The sequence below is a fragment of the Micromesistius poutassou genome (assembly GCF_964030765.1).
Source record: "Micromesistius poutassou genome assembly, chromosome: 6".
Classification (NCBI taxonomy): domain Eukaryota; kingdom Metazoa; phylum Chordata; class Actinopteri; order Gadiformes; family Gadidae; genus Micromesistius; species Micromesistius poutassou.
Genome location: NC_140276.1, coordinates 1861160 through 1885124, shown reverse-complemented (window position 1 = coordinate 1885124; position 23965 = coordinate 1861160). Strand labels below are relative to the sequence as shown.

Here is a 23965-nt window from a genome sequence, read left to right as displayed (position 1 = left end):
TATCAATAAGAAAGTAATACTCAATGTATACATGCGTGATTGCAGTCTTTCTAATTAACGTTGAAAAAATTAAAAAAATTAATTAAATGTACACAAAACTCTGTGTGGCCACTAGCTTCCATGTGTGCGGTATAAGCTAGGCTATATATCGTAGCTGAGTTTTGGCAATAGCACATTAGCTTGGCGTGAGGTAACACAACACTGTAAGATGTAAGATGAGGAAGCAACATTCCAGATTCCATTTGTGGGAGTTGTTCAACAACCGTGTCTGTAATATGACAAAGCTTGAAGTGTCGGGCTGCTGTTCTCCCTCTTCTACAGCTAGTAGCTACACACAGCTAGCTTTGCTGTAGCAAGCAAGAGCACACCGGAGCCTCATCAGAGAACTTAAGACAGTTTGTCTGGTTTTACGTTTGTATAACCACTGTTTATACATTCCTGTGCTACTCTGCCAATTCCACTTTCATGGAATATCTTTACAGCGGAGTTTGTTTATGAGATGGGGATGGGAGAGAGAGAGAGAGAGAGAGGTGGTTTGGAGAAAAGGATTCAGACTGCTCTTTTAAAGTATCTATGCTGAGAAACACACTTTTAAAAGGAATCATTTTCGGAACCAGGAAGAAAAGTTTGACATCGCACACACATTTGTTACGAGTGACATTTTATTACAACAAAAAGTCAAACACATTCTGTAACAGATGTGTACATTATGCAAGAGCCTTCCACTAACTACAAGACTTTGTGGCGTTTCAGAAGCAAGCTAAATGGAGTTGTTCTGAAACAAAGCAAACCACCCTTGTACATTATTTGGTTCACAATTCTCTCTCAAAAAATCACATACATTAAAATTAACTGTAAAAAAAAATGACATAAAAATCTCTTTAAAAAAAATCAAAACAAACGACAATAATAAATCGACAAAAGGAATGATATCTTAAGATATTGTAATCCACCGCTCCACATCAGTAATGCTCTCTTGTAAGTTTCCATCTGGAGATCAAACATGTGGAACCAATTAAAAGACAGGCTGAGTGTTTGCATATTGACATGAGAGCTGTTGGGAGATAATCCATCACCTGTTGTTGACTTGTTAGCATAGCTTTGATGATTGCAGTCAACAATAACCATTTGCTTTTAATTTTAGCCCAACTAGTGTTGCCTTTATTGATTTCTTATTCCCCTTGTTGCCATCATGCTGCTCCATGGAATGTTATATTTGTTTGCCAAGTGCGAATTGTTCCCTGTGCATATAATGCTATTCCCCGACTTAGTTTTTTCAATAACAGTGAAATATCCACACACATCGTCTTAACTATCACAAATATTGGCTGCCATTTTGTGCTGCTGTGTGAAACATCTCTTACTAATATGCTCTTCCTTTGCACTTACATCCTGATGCTGTGATCGTGTACAGCCTGTTTGCATAGGAATAAATATTGCAGCGCATTAAATGAACAGTGGTCCAGCGTATCTCTGTGTCAATATCTACACTGAGACATCACGGCAACATTTATTCTGATGGTTCAGGAATAGGAAACAATGACACCAGACGTTCAGCAAACAGTTGACAGACACACAAACACACACACACACAGGCACACACACACACAGGCACACACGCAGTATTTTGGGCTGTTTTCAAGTGTTGTGCTGTTTATGAAAACTATAATTAATGACAATAGTCTACACTGTGCAGTTATTGCAGGTGGCGGAAAGGACAGATACATACACAAATGCATGGTTGAGAACAGACAATGTGCGCAGAAACATACACATGTGTAGATCACAGTGCTCACTTGAGCACTAAATAGACCCAACTGACTACACGCAAACCAACCCACTGTCACCAACACAAACCATCTTTCAGGCTTAGGCTGGCGTGGATACATTCAGATAAGATTAGATTGGTAACAATCACCTGGGCCCTAATTGGCTCACTGGTAAAGACTTGAGTCTATTACTCCTGCTTGGGTGCATTATTTGATATGGGGTTTATGGGGTATAAGTTTGTGTTTAAATATCTGCATTAAGACCTAAGTGTACCATTTTCAACATGTGTGGATACAGTGCTTTTAATGAATGCTTACGTCTACAAATAAAGATTAACACCCGTGCATTTAACGTCTCCAAAAAGCAAAAGTGAATCCCTTCACCACAACATGAACATACACCAGTGGGATTTCAACTTGTGAGAAAAGGTTTGATTGGTCCACACACCTGTCCAACACCAAGTGGGATTGGACAGAAAGATTGTATTGATTGGCACATAGTGGTTCTTTAAACAGTAATAATGATACACATTAAGGTAAAGTATAACTGACGCACATTCATCTAGAAGCACAGAAGTGCACGGGTTTGGGGAGAAAAGAGCGTCTGAATGGGAATAAAACCGTTGACATACACAAATTGCACAATTTGTTATTAAACGCCTGATGTATAAAAAAATCAAAGCGCGATTGAAGCCAAGCTACGTTGGGCGACCGGCGGATCTTGTGAAGTGTGGCTTGCTCCTGAGTTAAGTCTTTGGATTCCCCCGATGAGCGACTAATGAGGAGAGACAGAAATATGCATGGATCGATGCGGCCTGGAACGAAAGAAAATAAAAATAGACAAAAAGAGCCAGGGTAAAAGAGAGCCAAAGACGGGAGGGTGCAGATACAGAATGGAGCAGCGAGGTGCCTATGGCGGTAACAAATGGCGACAGTGAGGGGTGTTCAGGGAGCCATGACGAGGGGGGCGAGGGAGGTCCGCCCCCACCCTGGAGGGGCGGGGCCAGACCGGTCTGTCTTTAGGGATAAGCAAAGCTTAAAAGTTGCTGCCGTTGTGTTTGGCTACGGTCGACGCGGGACCCTTTCTGTCGGGGGTAAAACCCTGTGGAGTTGTAGAGAGTTCTAATTGGCCCGAGAAAGATTTTCGTCCAACAGGTCTTCTAAAGATCCCGCCCCCTCCAGCATAGGCTCCTCCCTCTTTGTCTTAATTCCTGGTCCGGCTGGTTGCGGGTCCTCCTGCATCAGCTCTTTGGCCAGTAGATTGGTCACTGCGTGTCCAGCTCGCCTGTGATTGGCTGGCAGAGATGAAGAAAAACAACAAAGGAGAGAAGGGGTCGGAGGTCAGATTGACATCATGGCATTTTCATGCAACCGCGTGTCATGCCATGAGGTAACACACATAATGACTAGCATGCAACAGGGGCCCAGTTGAGCCAAGCACATCCAGTTTTAGCCAAAACTGGTTTTGCATGCCATCCTGTAAATAAACAGTCAGTGCACATCATTGACATCTGAAAACACACAAACAACACATAGCCCAGGCATGTGTTGCATACAACACATGCCGTACATGTTGTACATGTAACACAACATGGACTCTTGCGGACTCCGAGGTACAGTAATATAAACATCAGCCTGGAACAAAACACACAGATACATACATGCACTGACAGACAGGGAATGAGTATGGCTATGTGTGTGTGTGTGTGTGTCTATCTGTGGATTGCATTAATGGCTAAAGCTTCCCTCTACTCCTGTCAGATTAGACAGTGGAAACAAATGAGATGCAAGGAGAGGAGAAAACGTTTGTAGGGATGGAGGGAGAGAGAGAGAGAGAGAGAGAGAGAGAGAGAGAGAGAGAGAGAGAGAGAGAGAGAGAGAGAGAGAGAGAGAGAGAGAGAGAGAGAGGTGCTTCATACAGTGGGAGGACAAAAGGAGGGGGGGGCTGGAGAATGTGAGCTGGATAACAGTGAACCAGAGGAAGAGAGAGAGAGAGAGAGAGAGAGAGAGAGAGAGAGAGAGAGAGAGAGAGAGAGAGAGAGAGATTAGAACTAGAATGAGTGTGACAGATTGCACCCTGAGGATGCTGTCGTCTTTACTCCTTTATTCCTGCTTAGTTTTTTTCTCTCTACCCCCCCCTCCCCCCCCACAAACACACATCAATGCAAACAAAACACACACACACACACACATTACTCCCCCTCCTCTCTGCTTCCTCTCTGTATATATTCCTGCGTAGGAGGCCAGCTGTGCGGCAGCGGCCATTTTGAGATATATAGGTCAGTGGGAGATGGTGGATGTATACGCTGGGGGTTGTGGTGCTACATGCTACGCTGCAATCTGTAGGTGACAAGGGCTCGTTTGAAAAGGGTTTGTGTGTGTACGTGTGTGTGTGTGTGTGTGTGTGTTTGAAGGTGAGTTGAGACACACAAACAAGACAAGATGCAAATACACACATACACACCGTAACATGCTGTGTGTGTGTGTTGAATGGACAAAATGCAAGACAAATGACATCCAAACGACAAATCCAAATAAATCACATTTCTCACTCACACACACACACACACACACACACACAGAGACACATGTGCACGCACGCACGCACACACACACACACGTTCACAGTTACCGAGCCCGTCTCCAGGACTAGTTGTGACAAAGACAGGATTGAGTCTGTGGGGGAGGAAGAGGAAGACAGGAAGTCAGGGAGGAGAGAGAGAGGTGAGAGAAGAGAGCCTTCAGTGGTTCAGGGGCTGACAGTCGACTCGTCCCTTAGAGACGCCAGCCTCAGCTGGGGCCAAACACACGTTGGCCCCCGGGCAGCTGGGGCCCCAAACCCTCCCCGTGCAGAAAGGTACAGAGCCCTCCCTGTTGTCACCACACACACACACACACACACACACAGGCACTCATACGTGCACACACACACACACACACACACACACACACACACACCAAACTTACTTTTCAAATTCATGACGTTCACTCCACGTCTATTTCCATCCTCTCACCCACACCCTCCCTCCCTCCCCCGTCCCTCACTCCGGAAACTGCCTAATTAGACATTATGTAAATGACCCTGTTACGGAGAGTGTGCTTCTGGTTGCGTGAATTATGCATGAAGCCTGTCCCGAAATAACACAAACGCCACACATAGAGAGCCACTTTGAGAGCCACAATGACAGCCGTGCCTCGTCGCCTTCCCTCTCCGGGGCGGGGAGATGTGAGAGAGATGTGGAGGGGCAGTGTGAAGAGAGAATGATCTGGATACACAGTGTTCACACACAAGGGGGGCAACTTATTTGGTGTACTGATGCTTTCTCCAACATGCTCAGCCAATGCATCACCTACTGCTGCTCTCAGCTCACTGTACGTAGGGATTTCTTTCCATCCAAACGATCCTCGTTTGCTCCGAGATATTCCCCATTCCGTATGGTGACTTGGAAGGTCCTCGATGGAAACTTGCATATTCATAACATGAATGAAGGAATGCTCGACTCAAGTAGGCCAAGTAATCTAGCACAGACATGAAGCGCTATATATATATATATATATATTTGGCAACTTCCTGCACAGACAGGATGTTAAAACGGATTGTAAGACATGAGGACTCCTTCTGTGTTCCCCATGTGTTTGGTACGAGGGACTGGAGGGTCCAACAGTAGGGAACAGGACATACCCTCAACCACACACAGAGGGGAAGCGGAGATTTGAAAGAGGCAGTAAAATAAATAAAACGGATCAGGTGGTGTGAATTAAAACGGCGGGAGCCGGCATAATGACTGGTGGCTGATGAGGAGAGAAGGACTCTTTGTTGCACGGCAACGTGTCCGCTCAGGTTTATTAGGAGAGATCAAAGGGTGGGGAGAGAAGAGAGAGAGAGAGAAAAGAGAGAGAAAGAGAAAGAGATTTTTTAATGATACCTTCATTCATTAGCTTTGTGATAACCTGTTTGTGTGTGTGGGAAGATCATCAACATCCTCCTCTACCCTGAGGAGAACTACCCCAAAATGGCGTCTCTCCGCCTGGCTGTCCGTAATGAAAACCCCCGTGGATACCAGACCCGACAACATCAGAAGGGGAAGGGAGGGAAGGCAATCACGGAGGTGGACGGTGGTTAGCATAGCACGCATGGCCCACGCAGCACGCACCAGTCTATGCTGCATCAGAGGGGCTGTCTGGCAGAAACACACCCACAGCCTTGCCCCTGCTACATGATGCTGCAGAGCCGATGATGCAGACAGGCTGCGCGACTGGCTGGGGCTCTGTTCTCCGTCGGGGAGCCTGCTTTACCGGGAGCACATACCGCCTCCTAGAGGCGGCGGCGTGCAACACACCAGCAGCACACCGGGCGACGCCCACGCACCGGGGGCAGTATGGGAATGCATGACGTCACCGGTTACCACGGCGCCTAGCAACCGGGGTGTGTGTGCAGCTCCTAGCAACCGGGGTGTGTGTGTGTGTGTGTGTGTGTGTGTGTGTGTGTGTGTGCGTGTGAGGTTGATGGGTGCTTTTGTGATACACATGGAGCAGATGTCCCAGAAAGGGCACAACTGGTGTGTATGAGTATGTGAGAGTATGTGTAGTGCGTGTGTGTGCGTGTGCGTGTGTATTGTGTGCGTGTGTGTGAGTAATGTGTGCGTATGTAATATGAGTGTGTGTATTATATATAATATGTGTGTGCGCGTGTGTGTGTGTGTTGTATATTATATGTATGTGTATTTATGTGTGTGTGAATTATATAGTTAAATGTGTGTGTGTGTGTTATATATTATAAATGTGTGTATTTAGGACCGTGTGTATTTAGGAGAGTGTGTGTGTGTGTGTGTGTGTGCTTACTCTATATACACACACAAGTGGGTCATGCTCTGCATGGTCTCATTGGTGACTGCAGGCACGCCAGTGACGTCACAAAAGGGCTTGATCAGAGAGTGAGTTTCCTATTGGCTTGTATTGTGCTTGGTATGCCTGTGTGTGTGTGTGTGCCTGTGTGTGTGTGTGTGTGTGTGTGTGTGTGTGTGCCTGTGTGTGTGTGTGTCCAGCCGTGCTGTGAGGCCACAACTCTTATCCATGTCCTTTATGACGCTGCTGTTTGGAGAGCCGGCCGTCGGCAGCGTGAGGCGTGTGCCTCCATTGTCGCGGGGCCACTTTCATCCTCACACTCTGTTGTGATTGGCTCTTTGTCTGCGAGCAGTCATTGTAATTGGCTGCCGGGGGGGGGAGCAGGGTCGTGACCCGGCAGATGGGGGCTATGGCAAGTCATCGCTCCTATCCGAACACCAGCACACTTTCTTTGTGTGAGGGGGGGGCCGACACACACACACACACACACACACACACACACACACACACACAATAATAAAGTATGAACATATCAAAATAGATGCTTAGGCCCTGTGTTTGGAATGTGTGTGTGTGGGGGTATTGTTACGTTATGTCTTAAGGTTAATAAAGTTTGAAAGGCTGCCCTGTGGAGCCCTGTAAGAGCATCTGTTCAGAGTTCATGTATTGGTATGCAAACACGCACCTCACGCAGTGTCCCTGTATGGGTATGCACACAGTTTAAGTATGCGTGTGTGTGTGTGTGTGTGTGCGTGTATGTGTTGATGGCTGGACCGGGGCGGGGGTAGGAACAGAGAAAGAGCGACCCAGACAGACGGAGGGGGAACAGCTGTGAACCCCCTCCCTCACCCCCCCCCCCCCCTCCACCCATGCAGATACACAGCGGTGGGCTAAATGACAGGTCAGAGGTGATGTGGGGGTGTTCCCCAGAGGGGTTCCCCAGCCTCGTGGCTGGGCCTCACTCACGCTGGAACACAATGAGTCTCCGTGACAAGCCTCTGAATGGAGCCACCGTGGGGCTTTTGATGACGGGGCAGTGACGTAGACCGGCCTACAGCTGGGCGAGGAGGAGCTGGAGGGAGGGGAGGGGAGGGGGGGGGGATGGAGGAGGAGGAGGAGGAGGAGGTGTTGGAGCCAGCCATGGAGGTACGCTGGAATTTGACGCTGGGGTGAAACTAGGTTTAAGCCTCGTCACGTCTTTGAACTGGGTGGGAGTACCAACTGGTGAAGTTTTACAGAGATGTGGCGTGCTGTTGTTTCCCCTCGGTGGAAGAGATCGCGACGATGCGTTCGTGACTGGGGACGTTTGGGTGATTGGTACCTCTTGAAAAGAGGCTCTGTCAAATATGAATCGAACTTTTGAGGGCAGAAATAGCCTGAATCAAATTTTAACACCGCAGAAACAAAGCGACAAATGTGTTGATGTGTCAGAGATGCCACTTCACCAAACCCAAAGGTCCGAAAGAGGAGCCTGAGATCATCTGATGGCATAATACACTTGCCAACAAACACCAGTCAATGGGACTATTGAAGCAATAGATCCCCTGTTAATACCCGTCTATGTTTGTTTCAGTGCAAATCAGGACTTTCATTGCACACTGCTAAGTCACAATCTCCAGGCACATTCACACTGAGAAGATGCTGATATTGCAAATTCAGTCAGTTTGCAATAAGCACAAAGTCCACACATTTCACATCAGGCATCAGTTTCAAAGTTTCAAAACTGGCAAAGAATGCCAGTGAACCGTGTCTCTACTGAGATTTGTGTTCTCAGCCCACTTTATACGATGGGATCCACGTATCGTGAAAAGGTGTCATTACATTTACATTTTACATTTAGGGCATTTAGCGGTTGCTTTTATCCAAAGCGAAAAAGTGAAAAAAGTACATTTGTCAGAAGAAAGAGAAACATTTCTATCAAGTCTTGGCTCCCAAATTGACGAGCCAGAAAAACAAGTTACTTAAGTGGTAAAAAATTTAAAAAAGGAAACTCAAGTAGACATCTTCATGAATGCGGGGATCAGGGAGAGTCACTTGGCGTGTTCCATGCGAGACTCTCCATCCGAGAGCAGTCTTTGGAGCAGGGGCTACACAATGCTTATGCTGCGTGTGAGAGGCCTAGCAGTGACTGTGTTGCTGCTGCGTGAGGAGCCAGCCCACTGTGAGGATGTGCTGATGCATTATGTAGGAGGCTCCAAGAATAGAGATGCAGAGTACATGTTGAATAAAGGGGGCTGTATCTGGCCTGCTGATGGGGCCATACAACCTACCCAGCCCCCTCCTCCCCACCCCCCCCCCCCACATCCGCCCGCAAGCTCTGCTAAATTGGCACACACACACACACACACTCTTCTATTGTGTGTGTTCTCTGACTTACGAAGCTGCCCCGCTGTGCAGACCACGTGTCTCTATGCTACAGAAAGGCCTTTGGTATTCCCGGTCATGGAAAACCCACCCCACAGACCAGCAGAGACGGCTCTCAGTGACCAGCCACTCTGAGTAAGACAGAGTTAAATGGGTCTCTGGAGTCATTCAAATGAATTAAGTAGTCCGCAGACAGTGACCCTTTATATCACTGTCTGGCGTTGTTGGTCGAAATGTAGAACTCAAACAGAACCAGGACTTTCAGCTCGGGGAGTGAAATACTCGTACGCGTTATGGAAAGAATACGCCATCTGACTTGACTCCTCAGTTTGTGTTGGAGCACGAGAGACAAGCAGGGTAGCACAGTATAAATACATTCTTTGGAAACAAACACAACATGTGGCAGGAGTGTGATGTTAATGTGTTCCCAGGGTTGACATGAGCAGCGCCGTCGTTTGCTGATACACCAGCACACCATAGCTACCGCACATACTTGGAAACCCATGAAAACTAAAAGAACAACAGTGGCTATTTGGACTATTTAACAGCCCTGGATCGGCTTTGGGAACGTGTAACCAGAGGTTTTAAACTCTGTCTAACACACAGAATATCACACACACACGCTTACACACACACACACACACACACACACACACACACACACACACACACACACACACACACACACACACACACACACACACACACACACACACACACACACACACACACACACACACACACACACTTCCTGTTCGCCACATTAGGCAGTGTGAAAGTATTTGGGGCAGCTTAACCTCAAACTGGGGCCCCAATTTCTTCCTCGCACTCTTTTTGTAAACTCCTTTTTTTCTCCTACTCTCAATCCTCTCCTCTCCTCGTCCACTACCCTCTCCTCTCCTTGTCCACTACCATCTACTCTCCTCGTCCACTACCCTCTCCTCTCCTCGTCCACTACCATCTACTCTCCTCGTCCACTACCCTCTCCTCTCCTCGTCCATTACCCTCTCCTCTCCTCATGCACTCTCCTCTCCTCGTCCACTACCCTCTCCTCTCCTCATGCACTCTCCTCTCCTCATCCACTATCCTCTCCTCTCCTCGTCCACTACCCTCTCCTCTCCTCATGCACTCTCCTCTCCTCGTCCACTATCCTCTCCTCTCCTCGTCCACTACCCTCTCCTCTCCTCGTCCATTACCCTCTCCTCTCCTCATGCACTCTCCTCTCCTCGTCCACTACCCTCTCCTCTCCTCATGCACTCTCCTCTCCTCGTCCACTATCCTCTCCTCTCCTCGTCCACTACCCTCTCCTCTCCTCATGCACTCTCCTCTCCTAATCCATTACCCTCTACTCTCCTGGTCCACTACCCTCTCCTCTCCTCGTCCACTACCCTCTCCTCTCCTCGTCCACTGCCCTCTCCTCGTCCACTACCCTCTCCTCGTCCACTACCCTCTCCTCGTCCACTACCCTCTCCTCGTCCACTACCCTCTGTTGCAGGACAAAAGGCGGGGGGTGGGGGGGGGGGGGGGTGGGGTGGAGAATGCGAGCTGGAGAACAGTAAGAGAAAGAGAGCCAGAGCGAGAGAAAAAGTAAGAAAGAGCAAGCAGAGAGGAGAGAGAGAGATAGAAAGAGGAGAGAGAGTTTGGAGACAATCCAAACATACACTCTGGGCCACTGCTCCACATCTGGCTCCCATTGAGCAAGGCATCGGGTTACACACCGCCCACCCTCCCCCCCTACATGCTCCCATTATGTGTGAACACTGGCCATGCGTGGGCTGCAAACACACACACACACACACACACCTTCCCCCCTGTGCGCGCCCCAGACCTCTCCCCACACGCATGCGCCCCCTCTCTCTCCCTCCCCGCGGGCGGCCATGTCAGTAAGATGATCCAACGCGGCGCGGCGAGGCCCGCCGGGCCGCGTCACCCTGTAAACAACGCCCGGTTGCTGCTGGCCTGCGTGGTTACCAGCGGATGAACTCCTGCTACTGTGTGTACGAGATGAAAACAAGAGAGAGGAGGGGAGAGAGAGAGAGAGAGAGAGAGAGAGTGGGTAGGAAGAGAGACTACAGCGTAGCCCAGTGTCTTAGGAGGGTAACTGGATTGGGCAGCAGGCCAGAGCAGCAGAGTGAGAGACTAACCAGATTACGGCGAAGAGTCTCAGTCGGGGCTTACAGACCGGATCAATAGAGCGTGTGAACACGCACACACAGGGGGCACCACTGGGAAGGTGGAGTAGATCCTGCACGGGGAGACACCCGAGACCGTGCTGGACTGTTATGGGCCGTTTGGTCTTTTCTGAGTGACGTTAATGGGCAGAGGAAGCCAGAGGCCCCTCGACACGAGACATCTGGATCAGGGTCCGCATCACGGGGGGTCCTGACCGCTTAACGCACCTCCGTCTACCTTGGTTCAGGAGCGAGATGGCTCACGTTTGAAATGGGATCATAAATAATATATCCGCATCAGCACATATGTTCCTTCATGCCCCGCAGATGATGTATCGTCACGTTGTGTTCCCACCATTGGTTCCTTTGTCTGACAAGCTGCCAAGAAAATCTATTAAAAAAAGATCCATCAATTAATAATCTGAAAGGACCACCTATTTGCATTTAGGATGCTTTAGGAAGCAAAACCAGAATCAATGACAAAGCTGGTCCCTGATTCTGGTCCACACAAAAGGTGTGTTGGAACAACCGCCGCCCGTGTTATTCTCCACAGGTGGGCCCTCACCTGGCCCATTCAGACCTACTAATGCCTTCCGTTCCCTTAGGCCCGGGTTAATGCCCAGGCACCCTGCCCGACCTCCTCCTGTTTAACCAGACTGTACCACACCGCCCCCACACACACACACACACACACACACACACACACACACACACACACACACACACACACACACACACACACACACACACACACACACACACACACACACACAGGAGCCCTGCCAGCCAGGCTGTGTCTCCTCAGCCCCGGTCACGCCCTGAGCCACACAGCAGATGGGCGAGAGACACCGAGCAACACAAACAAATCTGTTTGTCGTGCCGTCTCAGAGAGACAGGAAGAGAGAGAGAGAGAGAGAAAGACAGAGACATGGCACTAAGTGGAAAAATACAGCGATAAGAGCTATAAGAGGGGGAGAAAAATAAAAACATTGAAAAATAGAAGGAGAGGGAGACATTACGTTATCGGGAAAAAAAAAGAGATGAAGCAAGAAAGAGGGTGAGAGGGAAAAGGAAACGGTGAAAGAGAGAAGAGAAACAGAGGGACATACAGGAAAGAGTGAGAAAGAGCAAAAGCTTGAGAGAGAGACAGAGAGAGATAATGAGCTTCCATACAGTAGGAGCTATGAACATTGAGCAGAAATACACGAATAATCCAAACACGACATCCATGGTTGTCTGTGAACCTCCAGCGCCTCCAGTGAGAGAAAGCGTCAGCGTCGTGTGTGTGTGTGTGTGAGTACCTGCTTGCCGTGGTCCCCGCTTCCTCCTGAACGCAGCGCCAGACTGCAGCGCCTCCAACAGGCCGTCCATGATACCGGTCTCATCGCCCTCTGTGGAGAAACACAGCATCTACATTTAATATAAGATGAGATACGTCCATGATACCAGCCTCATCGCCCTCTGTGGAGAAACACAGCCTCTACATTTAATATAAGATGAGATACGTCCATGATACCAGCCTCATCGCCCTCTGTGGAGAAACACAGCCTCTACATTTAATATAAGATGAGATACGTCCATGATACCAGCCTCATCGCCCTCCATGGAGAAACACAGCATCTACATTTAATATAAGATGAGATACGTCTATGATACCAGCCTCATCGCCCTCTGTGGAGAAACACAGCAGAAGCCTCTACATTTGATATAAGATAAACCTCTATTCATCCAGCAGAATGTGATACCATCATTCACTCAAGGGATAATGTAGTGGGAATAGATGCAAAAGTTGCATGAAAAATCTATCAATAACTACAGAGATAACTATCTACTCACATCATAAGACCGGAAGCTATACCACACGCATATACGCACAATAACATGCAGCACACATCTCCTTATTAACGATTAATGCATTTAATCAGATGAGGTAAACCGACAATCAGGCCGATCACACACACACACACACACACACACACACACACACACACACACACACACACACACACACACACACACACACACACACACACACACACACACACACACACACACACACACACACACACACACACACACACAATCCAGCATGTACACATGCCCCCATTGAGCCCATTGGTGATATTAACCTAGATAGGCCAGTGACCCAGTTAGGCGCCTGCAATTACTAAAGAGGTGGGTAGGGGGTGTGTGTGTGTGTGTGTCCTCTCTACGTCACAACATCAGATCCACCACGACCACCTCTACTGTGGAGACAGGGCTTAATGATGGGGACATAATGAAAACAATCCCCCACACAACTACAAAGGCCACGTGTGTGTGTGGGATTGTGTTTGGGGGAGCTGCATGGCTAAGCAAAGTTCCTTGCATGTGTGTGTGTGTGTGTGTGTGTGTGTGTGTGTGTGTGTGTGTGTGTGTGTGTTTACATCTTTCTCTCAACAAGGCTTTGTGTTTGTTTTGGTATGAATACTGAATTGTGAGAGTGTGTACGTGAGCGTGTGTGGTTGCTTGTGTGAGGTTGTGTGTGGGAGATCTGCATGGCTAGGCACAGTTGCTTGCGCGTGTGTGTGTGTGTGTGTGTTTACTTCTTGTCTGGGTCTGAATCATGAACTGGGAGTGTGTGTGTGTGTGTGTATTTGGTGGTAATACCAGTGTAAGCAAGAGTATGTGTGGTGCTGATTGCTTTGCAAAGCGGTATGTGTGTCGGGGGTGAGGCAGATGGTTTTCATTATTCCTGCTTTGAACCTGAAAGCAGAGAGGCTGTGTGGACACAGAGCTGTGGGGGGGAGAGAGAGAGAGAGAGGCAGGCAGGCACCGGGGGTTAAAGGTTTATGTCTTCACCCTCCGCCCCCAAACCATCACTCTCCATCCCCTTGTTCTCAAAACACACACATACACACACACACACACACACACGGACATAAACTATATTTAATCCCACAGTAAGCCTCGCGACAGATGGCTCCCGATCTCGTCTGTCACGTCAGAGAAAGTCATGCGCACGCATCCCCACACACACACACACACACACACACACCCACCCACCAGAGCATGTCCCTGCTCTGTGTGGGTAACGTACACCACTTAATGGCCAAACCCAACTACTGCAGCAAATACAAAAACAGTGACTTTTTTTTTTTTCCTTTCGTCCCACATCTGGAGAATTCATCTGGCACCATTTCCGCCACCCTAATCACATGCTTGCCTCCTACAAATCGGACTGTTACAAAGACACACACTCGCACAAGACCTATTTGTGTAATGCTCCGGAGACAGTGGCTTATAGCTGACCCAGTGAACTACCAGATAGAAGTACACAATGTCTGAAACCTATTGGGAGTCTTCCGCAAAACAAACCTTCCCTGACGGCCATTGTCTGCCCATAGGTGCATCATGTGGCATCTACATTTGTATGTATAGTATTGTCTCTCAGATTCATGACATTGATCACTGGCCCTCTGAACTAGTTGTTCCTAAGGTCGGATCAATACCGATCAGTCCCACGTGAGGGAGGGTGGAGGTCACGATGAGCACGCTATGACACAGACAGCACAGTAAATCACTGCCTGTTGGCACGGCAGCGTGGAAGAACATTAGGTGGATTAATGGGCCCGTAGCATTAGGACGTTACCTCTTAAAGATCCCTTTAGATCCCTTCTACCTAGCCACACACACACACACACACACACACACACACACACACACACACACACACACACACACACAGAAGTGACTTCCGCGGGGCAACAGCACCCCTAGTTGCCGTTCACACGCTAGGAAATGAAAAGGTAGAAGGGTATGAACGGGTGAGGCTATGAATGAATGAAACAGGATGAGGGAAGGAGAAGCAGAGAAGCTGCAGAGAAGGAAGGAGCTTGAGAGAAAGAACCGGCGGGTGGATCCCAGAGAGCTGGGAGGGACTCTCTCTCTTCCCTTTTGTCTTTCACTGCCCACTTTAATACCCCAATACCCCGTCTCACCCCACGTCTCCAACCTACGGCCCTCCCTCCCCTCCCCTCCGACGTAGCCCCCACCAAGACCTCCTCCTGCTCTAATCCCCGAGGAGACAGCTGTTGCCCTGCTTCTCTCTTCAGAGTGTGTATGCGTGTGTGTCTCTCTCCCTCCCCTCCCCCTCTCCCTGCTCAGCCTTGCTTCTGCTGCTGCTTCACTCAACCTCCTCTGTCAACCGTGGTCTGGAGCGCCCCCGGTGGCCGTTCCCATACTCACAGCCTTGCATTTAAAGGGCCACACACGCGTGCACACACACACACACACAAACACACAAAGCCCTCTCTGGGCGAGCATCATCGACACCTAGTGGTCGGGCCGGGGAAGCGTTTGTTTTTTCCCCCCCCCGGTGGGGCCCCGTGTGGAAAGTCCCAGCGGAGAGCGCTGGGACAGTGAGTCACAGACCACTCGGGCTGCTTCACGGCTGTTTGTTAGGGAGAGCCGTGATGGATGATGAGGACGGACGGGAAGAGCTCGAGGTCCGCGGCCACATGTGAGTGGGCCGCAGGGGGGGAGAAGGAAAATAAACCGGGAATAACAATGAGTTTATTATCAGCGGTATGCTGCGTAGTGTGGCACTACGCTAAACATATTTTTAGAAGACGATGTGGTTTTTTTTTTTTAAGACGCACTATAAAGGCTCTGTGCTTTGTGCTCACTAGAGGGCTAGAGTGGTTGAATGTGTGTGTGTGTGTGTGTGTGTGTGTGTGTGTGTGTTCAAACATGCCGATGTGAATCTCCCACATTCGCATGGGAATGGCAAGGCCACAAAGTGCAAACATTCTCTGACCTCACATATTCTACTCAACCTCTTGGGCTCAACGGGGGCTCAATGGGGGCATGTGTACATGCTGGATATTGTGTGTGTGTGTGTGTGTGTGTGTGTGTGTGTGTGTGTGTGTGTGTGTGTGTGTGTGTGTGTGTGTGTGTGTGTGTGTGTGTGTGTATATGCGTGTGTGTATACGAAGAGAAGGGCGGCTGGTTAAGGTCCCAACAATAAAGAATGAGCAGCAGTGCTTTGGGAGCATGACTGTGTGAGAAACAGGGGGCATGAACAGAGCAGTTGTCAGCCCCACAACAGCAACACGACGCCCCCACAAACACAGGCGGGCCCAGGTGTGTGTGTGTGTGTGTGTGTGTGTGTGTGTGTGTGTGTTTGTGTGTGTGTGCTCTGCCTTTGAACTTGAGTGAGCATTAGGCCGCACCGCCTGGGGGCTACAAGGGCAGTCAAATATGCCACCTGTATGTAAACGATCAGTAGCACGCCCGAGCGAGCGCACACACACACACACACACAGGTCCGAGCGCGCGCGCACACACACACACACACACACACACACACACAAACAGGCCCAAACACACACACAAACAGGCCGAGGAGCACACACAACACACAACACACACACACACACACACACACACACACACACACACAGGCAGGGAGTATTGTGTTCCCATAACGCATGCCTATAGTGTCCGGCCATGAAATTTGACTACCTTCCGTCTCTCTGCTGCGGTCTGAAAAGAGGTGAAACGCCATTGGCTGACTTTTGTCTGTCGAAGGGACAAAGCAATATGTCGGAGTGAAGGGCGTGCGTGTGTCTTTAAAATGTCCTTCAGACAGGCAGACAGGCGGGGAGGAGGGGGAGAAGGAGAGGACAGAGAGAGAGGAGAAGGGGGTATAAGCCAGCTGGAACACAGAGAGAGAGAGAGAGAGAGATTGTGATAGACACATTCTGGGAAAAACAAGTAGATAAAACACAGAGAGACCCGCACACTAACACAGCCACACACAGCTAAGGACATCTAGATGTTTGCACGCACGCACACGCACGCACGCACATGGAAAAATACAGCCACTCACACTCACACAATCCAATCCACACACAAGAAAATGGAAAAACACAGCACAAACAATCACATACACGGAAAACAGAGCTCACACAAAAATCACACACACACACAGATTAAATGGAAAAACACAGCAGTCACCCAACACATACACTCTTCTACCCGCTCAGCTACTCTGAGGCCAGTGACGGGCGGGGGGGCGGGGGGGGGGGGTCATGGGGTATGCTGAGGAATCCTGACGACCACAGAAATGTGTCCCATGAGGAGCCCAGCAGAGCGAGGAGGGAGGAGGGAAGGATGCAAACTAGGTCACAGGCTGAGGAAGAGGGAACTAGACTGCTGTGTGTTTGAGAGTGTGAGAGTGAGTGTGTGTGTGTGTGTGTTAGAATTACAGCTTTGAGGGCCTACGAGGTGTCTGCGTGCATGCGTGTGTTGTGAAACTACTTTGGGTGAACAGTTCTGGTTTAAAGGGTTTTGGGAAAAGTAGTGGCAGCGTGTTCTTCAGCGATGACCACATTTAGTGTTTCCCCCTCTGCTCTTCTACGGACAGCTGACCCCCCCCCATTCACAAGACCATGAATAGAGGGCACTTTATCTCTCTGTCTCTTATAAATCCTTTTTCGTTTGCCCTCTCGCTCTGTGTGACTTGATTGTGGCTCTCTCTCTCTCCCGGACGGAGGTCATAACAATTTGATTATCTTTGGTTAACTAATAGGGACAACGTGTTCCTTCTCGCACACAAAATGTTGCGGCTATAAATGCAAAAGCACGGCCCCACACTAAAAATGTGCACGCACACATTGACACACAAGAATTTAAGCACAAACACATTTACACCCCCACACCAACAATAGCAGATTCAGTGCAACTATGGGCTCTGAGTGCCCCCAACTGGTCTCTTTGAGAAATGCCAAAGTGAAAGAGTCTGGTGAAGAGTCTTGGCTCTCTCACCACCCTCTTTTTTCTCTCTCTTTTAGTTAGTTTGACACACACACACACACACACACACACACACACACACACACACACACACACACACACACACACACACACACACACACACACACACACACACACACACACACACACACACACACACAGTCAGACAAGTCAGGAGGCCTGCGTGACCTGAGTTGATGTCCAGGATCTGGGTCTTCTTGGCCTTCTCCTCCTTCTCCTTCTCGGCCTTCTCCCGCGCCAGCTTGGCCCTCTTGATCTTCTCCTCCGTCTCCCTCCTCTTCTGGTTCTCCTTCACCGCTTGCTGGACACCATGGAGGTCACATTAGAGTGAATGAGTGAGCAAGGATTCACGAGGAGCTGTTTAGGGCTCGTACATCGCAAAGTCGTTTGTTTACATTGATTTAGGATTTCACAGTACTATAATTCTCTGGAGTCCTCTCGAAATGGCGCAGTGTCGCAATCAAAAAACTCCCATGATGCATTTTGAAGCCCTTTAAGGGGCCTTTGTTTTTAGGTGATTGCAAAAATAATAAACCACAGCTTTATGGTGATGTACACAAACTTCTGAGGGGGGTTGGGGCCGTGGTTCACATGGTGACCTGGTTGAACAGGTTATCACCTGGCATCAACCGTCCCACAGTTGATGTGGGACGTTAATTGTGTTAACACACAATACAGCTGGGGTATTCACTCACACACACACACACACACACACACACACACACACACACACACACACACACACACACACACACACACACACACACACACACACACACACACACACACACACACACACACACACACACACACACAGTGTTGTGTCAATACGGATGGATACAGACAAATTGCCTTCACGTGCTTATACCACAGCTACCAGCAATGATCAGATGTTAGTTGCGTTCCTCTGAAACATTATTGGCTTCTTATCATCTTAATCAGCTGAGATCAAGGTATTCTGCTGCGGTGCTTTGAGCACATTGATTAAGCCTTGACAAGGTAACGTCTGGTCAATGGTCGTATTGGACTGTTGTTGGTAATGTTGGATTTGTAGCGCATCGATACAGAAATGGTAAAAGGCAGAGGTTGTCAGTTATAAAAGAAAAAAAAAAAAAAGATTGACATCAATATTGACCAGTCAGAATACACGAGTACACAACAATGCTGTGGTATAATGTTGGGACACACACTGACCTCGAACATGGACTTGAAGGTCTTGAGGTCCCCGAAGAACTCCTCCACGGACATCTTGCGGGGGTTGAACACGTAGAAGCGGCCCAGCTCGCTGTAGTGCTCCTCCATGTTGTTGTGCATGAGCTCCAGCTTCTCGTGCTGCTCCTTCGCCGTGCCCACAAAGCTGTGAGGGGCCCGGGGGTCAAGGGTCACAGCAGCATCACCTCAGCCTTCTCATGCATTGTCTTACATAATTATGTAGGCTTTATATTATTTTTTGCCTTCCTTGAATCTGGTTTGCAAAGCCGATTCGATTGAATTGTCTCTTGTGAGACGGACAATCTTTCTTTCACAGGACTGCAGGTCAGAACTGAACCCCACCAGGGCCGCGGGCCAGAACTGAACAGCAGGGGCACCCCGGTGGTTCACCGGGTAGAGCGCGTACCATTAAGGCTCAGTCCTCACCGCAGAGACCCGGGTTTGATTCCTGCCTCCCGTGGTCCTTAGCTGCATGTCTTTCCCTCTCTCTCTCTCTCTCTCTCTGCCATACCTTCCTGTCTAACTCTTCATGAATAAAGCATAAAAATGCAAAAATAAATCTTAAAAAAAAAAGACCTGAACACCAGCTGTGGAGCCACGGTGTCAGCCCACACATGAGGCATTTAGAGTTGGATCCTTCATGCAACATACACAATGAGAAAACGCATGACGTCCCTGTCCACCCTCTGACCCCCTGATTATCATCCTAAAGCTTTGGTTTCCGGTCGCGTTGCACGGAGGGGGCTTGAGGAAGGAGACATAAAGGCCGACGGTAGCGACATTAAAAGGATATCAACATCTTCTCCGAGAACAGGTCCCTCTCGTTCTGGGGCGGCGGGAAGGTTTCCAGGTCCTTCTGCAGGGTCTTGATCTGGCGACCCATCTGCTCAATGTTTTTCTGGAGCACCTCCGCCGACACTGCGCGGCGGGCACAGGGACACGTCGATGAGCAGCAACATCGGGTACACGTACAGCGGACCTCCCTGCTGCGACCGATTACCGCCGTGGGCTGAACTACCAGCTAGGGATGTGAATAACTAAAAATTTTCATGGTCGAATAATCAGTGGGTGGTTATGAACGAATAATCGATTATTCGATGTGTGCCGACATTCACAAAGGCAGCCATGGATCATCAGCAAGAAATCACTTAATATCTTAAACGCAAAAAAACCTAACTTTAACAGTGATCAGTGTTTGTGTTGTATGCATATATATTCATATTTATGCTTGTGTATTGTTTATATTGTTTTTCTGTACATGATTATTAATAATAAAAAAAACTAATAGTACTAAAACTAATAGGAAAAAATGTTAACGGTCCAAATGTTAAAAATCGACTTTGACCCTCAGGAACGAATAATCGAATAATCGAATAATCTGACCCATCCCAACTACCAGCTACACATACATGCACATAGGGAGACCTCACTAAGGACAAGGACTAGAACAGTCTGGACAGGAGACACGAGCGAGAGGACAAAAGAAGAGGCCTCGGCTACCTCGGCTGGCCTTGTCCACGTGGACCAGCTCATCGGGGAAGCCCATGACCTCAGGGTACTGTTCCTGACACACGTCCACCAGGAAGTGGAGGAGGGTCTGCTTGTGGTCAGCTGACTTGGTGTCACGCAGCTGATTGGAGGGAACAAGGGGACAAGAGGGTTGCTTTGAGTTATTTGTAGCCACACGTTTAAACACGGGTTATTAACACCGTTCGGGACGCGCGCCGAGTCTGGCATTGTAGATCACAGTCTGAAGCCAAACGATTATCTACATAACACAAGCAATACAAGCTACCGTTTATTATACACATTAGAGAGGTGGGACGTGTTTGCACTATTTGTGCTAGGTTTCTTACAGCATAAACAGTCTGGTTTTGCAGATTTAGCACTATGGCAGATGGTATTCAGCTGGCGCTCTGTATGCGCGCCAGTCAGCAGAATCTATCCATTTTCTACCTCACTGAAAACCTTGACACGGTTAGCCGAGTGCATCCATATTACATTCCTGCATAGATTAGGTCCAAACCTCTCACACACAAAACACCTCTTTCTATACTGCTGAACATCCTTTTCTTGAGGGGGTCCACTTAGAAACCACGTTGTACATCAGCACAGCGTATTGTAATATTGTTTTGGTCCTTAAAAGGTGCCGATGGTAGGATTTAAGAACTCAAATCTGAGAGTAATTCTTTAAGAATAGCAAAGCCATCAGTCAGCTATAAGTGAGTGAAATGTGTGGAGAGAATATCTATGACCCTATGTTGGAGTCAATTTCGATCTTAGAACACTCGTGCCTAACTTCTGACCAATCAGGGAGAGCCTGTTCCCGGATCGGTTTGGGGAATCAATCTTGCCTTTCATCACAAGTGCGAGAAGGCAAGTCGCCTTCTCGACGGTGAAAAAAGGCAGGTAAGGAGGTGGATACGTTATCTTCCAGAATTTAGCTTTAGTCTTCTACTATCTTCTGCTCACCTCTCTTCAACCTCTCCAACTGACCTACAGCGTTGACACATACTGCAACCTTCAACGCAGGGCGGGGGCCTTTTTACCTTGCAGAGGTAGGACATGCTGAAGCCGAAGGCCTTGCCGTTGCGGGAGCCGGCGTTCATGTAGTTGCCCACCAGCAGGATGATCTGCAGCAGCTGGGCGAAGGTCTGGCTCTTGCTGAGCTCCTCGCAGGCCGCCGTCACGGACACCACGTCGGGCTTCACGTTGTTCAGCAGCTCGTCGAACTGCAGCCGGAACAGGATGGCCTGCAGTCGCGTCTTCAGCCGCTTCACGCCCGACATCTGGGGGGAGGCGGGGGGGGTCACAGAACATGAAGGGGTTCTGCCCGGGTACAGGGTCCCTGTGTGTGTGTGTATGTGTGTGTGTGTGTGTGTGTGTGTGTGTGTTACTGTGTGTACAGGGTTTCCCCTCTGACGGGTTTCAGTGTGCAGATAAACAACGGTGGCCTGTTGTGTACAGGACAGTTGACATCCGTGACCTTTGTGTGAGCCGTCCGGGTGGACGCATCACGTCCTGTGAGTCACCGTCTCCAGCCAATCATCCGTTTCCTCCGCGGATGTCCTGCTCTGCTCACTTCCAGGAGGACCACTTGTGCTCTTCCTTTGGGTGTGTGTGTATATATATTTATATATGTCGTGTGTGCGTGTCTTCCTCACCACCACCGCAAACTGCTCGGCCTCGGCCAGGTCTTCGTACTCGTCCTTCATGTCGGCCAGCGTGTTCAGCTGCTCCTGGTCCGGCATCTGCTTGATCAGGTTCTACAGGAACACAACCAGACCCACGTCAACGCTCTGGAGGTCCACTGTACTCAGCCTGACCAGGTTCTATAGAACACAACCAGACCCACGTCAACGCTCCGGAGGTCCACTGTACTCAGCCTGACCAGGTTCTATAGAAAACCACCACACCCAGAACTACTCCGGCGGTCCACTGTACTCAGCCTGATCAGGTTCTACAGAACAAAACCAGACCCACGTCAACGCTCTTGGAGGTCCACTGTACTCAGCCTGATCAGGTTCTACAGAACAAAACCAGACCCACGTCAACGCTCTGGAGGTCCACTGTACTCAGCCTGATCACGTTCTACAGAACAAAACCAGACCCACGTCAACCATTTGAAGGTCCACTGTACTCAGCCTGACCAGAGTCTTCAGAACACAACCAGACCTGCATAAGTTATGGAGGACAAACTGTAGTGACCGTGCACTACCGTTTAGATTCTCTTACGTTACGTTTCAGACAGATTCATAAAAGCAGCAGAACCCAAACCCAAAAGAAATAAACTATTTATGTGGATAGTGCAAGCAGATACAACAATCTTTCCTTGTACTGTGAAGTATATATGTAGAATTTGTATTCAGGATGATGAAGGGACATAAGTCTCTATTTGTACCTGGACCATGGACTCTGTCAGGACCTTCTCGTTCACCTCCAGGATCACCATCTTGATTTCTTCATATGGCATACGGAACGAGCCCAGGAAGATGGCTGGAGCAGGCACACACACACACACAGAAATGCAAACACACACAAATACATGCAAAATTACAAACACGTGCATGGATACACACCAAAACATTTAGAGGTTAATGACACATTTATCATCAAGTCCTCCATTTGAAGTGCATGTCTGTCTTTTGGGAAAATCTTTTCCAACATTATTCATCAGAACATCTGACGTTACAACATCAGACACAATGACAACCAAGCTCATTACTCTGGTTACTAAACCAGAAACAGATGGGGAGGGACCGTCCAGAAGTCTCCCCTGGTTGTGTGTGTGTGTGTGACGGATAAGCAATGAAAGACAAGTCTTTGCCCGGTTCTTTCTGTAGGCGGCCTGGACTCACAGAGGTTCTGGGAGGTCTTGCTGTCCAGAACCTTGAGCTCCTTCACTTTCTTCTTCTGCACCTGCTTCTTCTCCTCCCCGCCGTCCTGCTCCTTCTTGGCTGAGGAGGCAACACAGAAAGAGAGACAAAGAGAGAGAGAGATAGCGAGATAGAGAGAGGGAGAGAGACAGCAAGAGAGAGACAGTGAGAGAAAGACAGCAAAAAAGAGAGAGAGAGACAGCGCAAGAGAGAGAGAGACAGCAAGATAGACGGCGAGAGACAGGGAGAGAGAGAGCGAGAGAGAGGGACATAGACAGGGGGAGAGAGAGGGTTAACGACGTCATTTGCTGAAGACCTAATGGGGTGTGAGACAGCAGCAGCTGGGCAGGATGGGGGTGTATGGATGGATGGTGGGGCTGATGACGGTGTAATGGTTGCACATGTGGAG

At 48.9% G+C, this 23965-nt stretch overlaps 2 protein-coding genes across 2 annotated transcripts in view; both read right to left on the bottom strand.

Moving 5' to 3' along the window:
- Positions 1 to 670: 670 nt before the first annotated feature.
- LOC311345175 (protein diaphanous homolog 1-like) lies at positions 671 to 23633 on the bottom strand. Its single transcript, XM_084469552.1, has 10 exons — positions 23539 to 23633; positions 23082 to 23176; positions 22345 to 22446; positions 21730 to 21969; positions 20681 to 20810; positions 19974 to 20098; positions 19163 to 19327; positions 18137 to 18269; positions 12451 to 12540; positions 671 to 3064 (listed from the first exon to the last, which is right to left on the bottom strand). Exons 2-10 carry the CDS (start codon positions 23151 to 23153, stop codon positions 2892 to 2894), a joined length of 1230 nt encoding a protein of 409 aa, XP_084325678.1. The 5' UTR covers positions 23154 to 23176; positions 23539 to 23633; the 3' UTR covers positions 671 to 2891.
- The window catches only part of LOC311344733 (protein diaphanous homolog 1-like), a gene marked incomplete at its 3' end in the record, with an annotated part of 43058 nt that continues 42360 nt past the window's right edge, over positions 23268 to 23965 (bottom strand). Inside the window, exons 18-19 of the mRNA XM_084469085.1 lie at positions 23539 to 23637; positions 23268 to 23362 (exon numbers count right to left, since the gene is read on the bottom strand). Of these exons, the coding sequence (XP_084325211.1) occupies positions 23268 to 23362; positions 23539 to 23637 (194 nt within the window). The remainder of the gene's footprint in view (positions 23363 to 23538; positions 23638 to 23965) is intronic.

Coding starts and splice junctions, on each gene's coding strand:
- LOC311345175 (XM_084469552.1), bottom strand. CDS start 23,153: ATGCCATATGAAGAAATCAAGATGGTGATCCTGGAGGTGAACGAGAAG. Junction 22,447..23,081: donor TGACAGAGTCCATGGTCCAG/GTACAAATAGAG, acceptor GTGTTCCTGTAG/AACCTGATCAAGCAGATGCC. Junction 18,270..19,162: donor CCTTCAAGTCCATGTTCGAG/GTCAGTGTGTGT, acceptor CATGGTGTCCAG/CAAGCGGTGAAGGAGAACCA.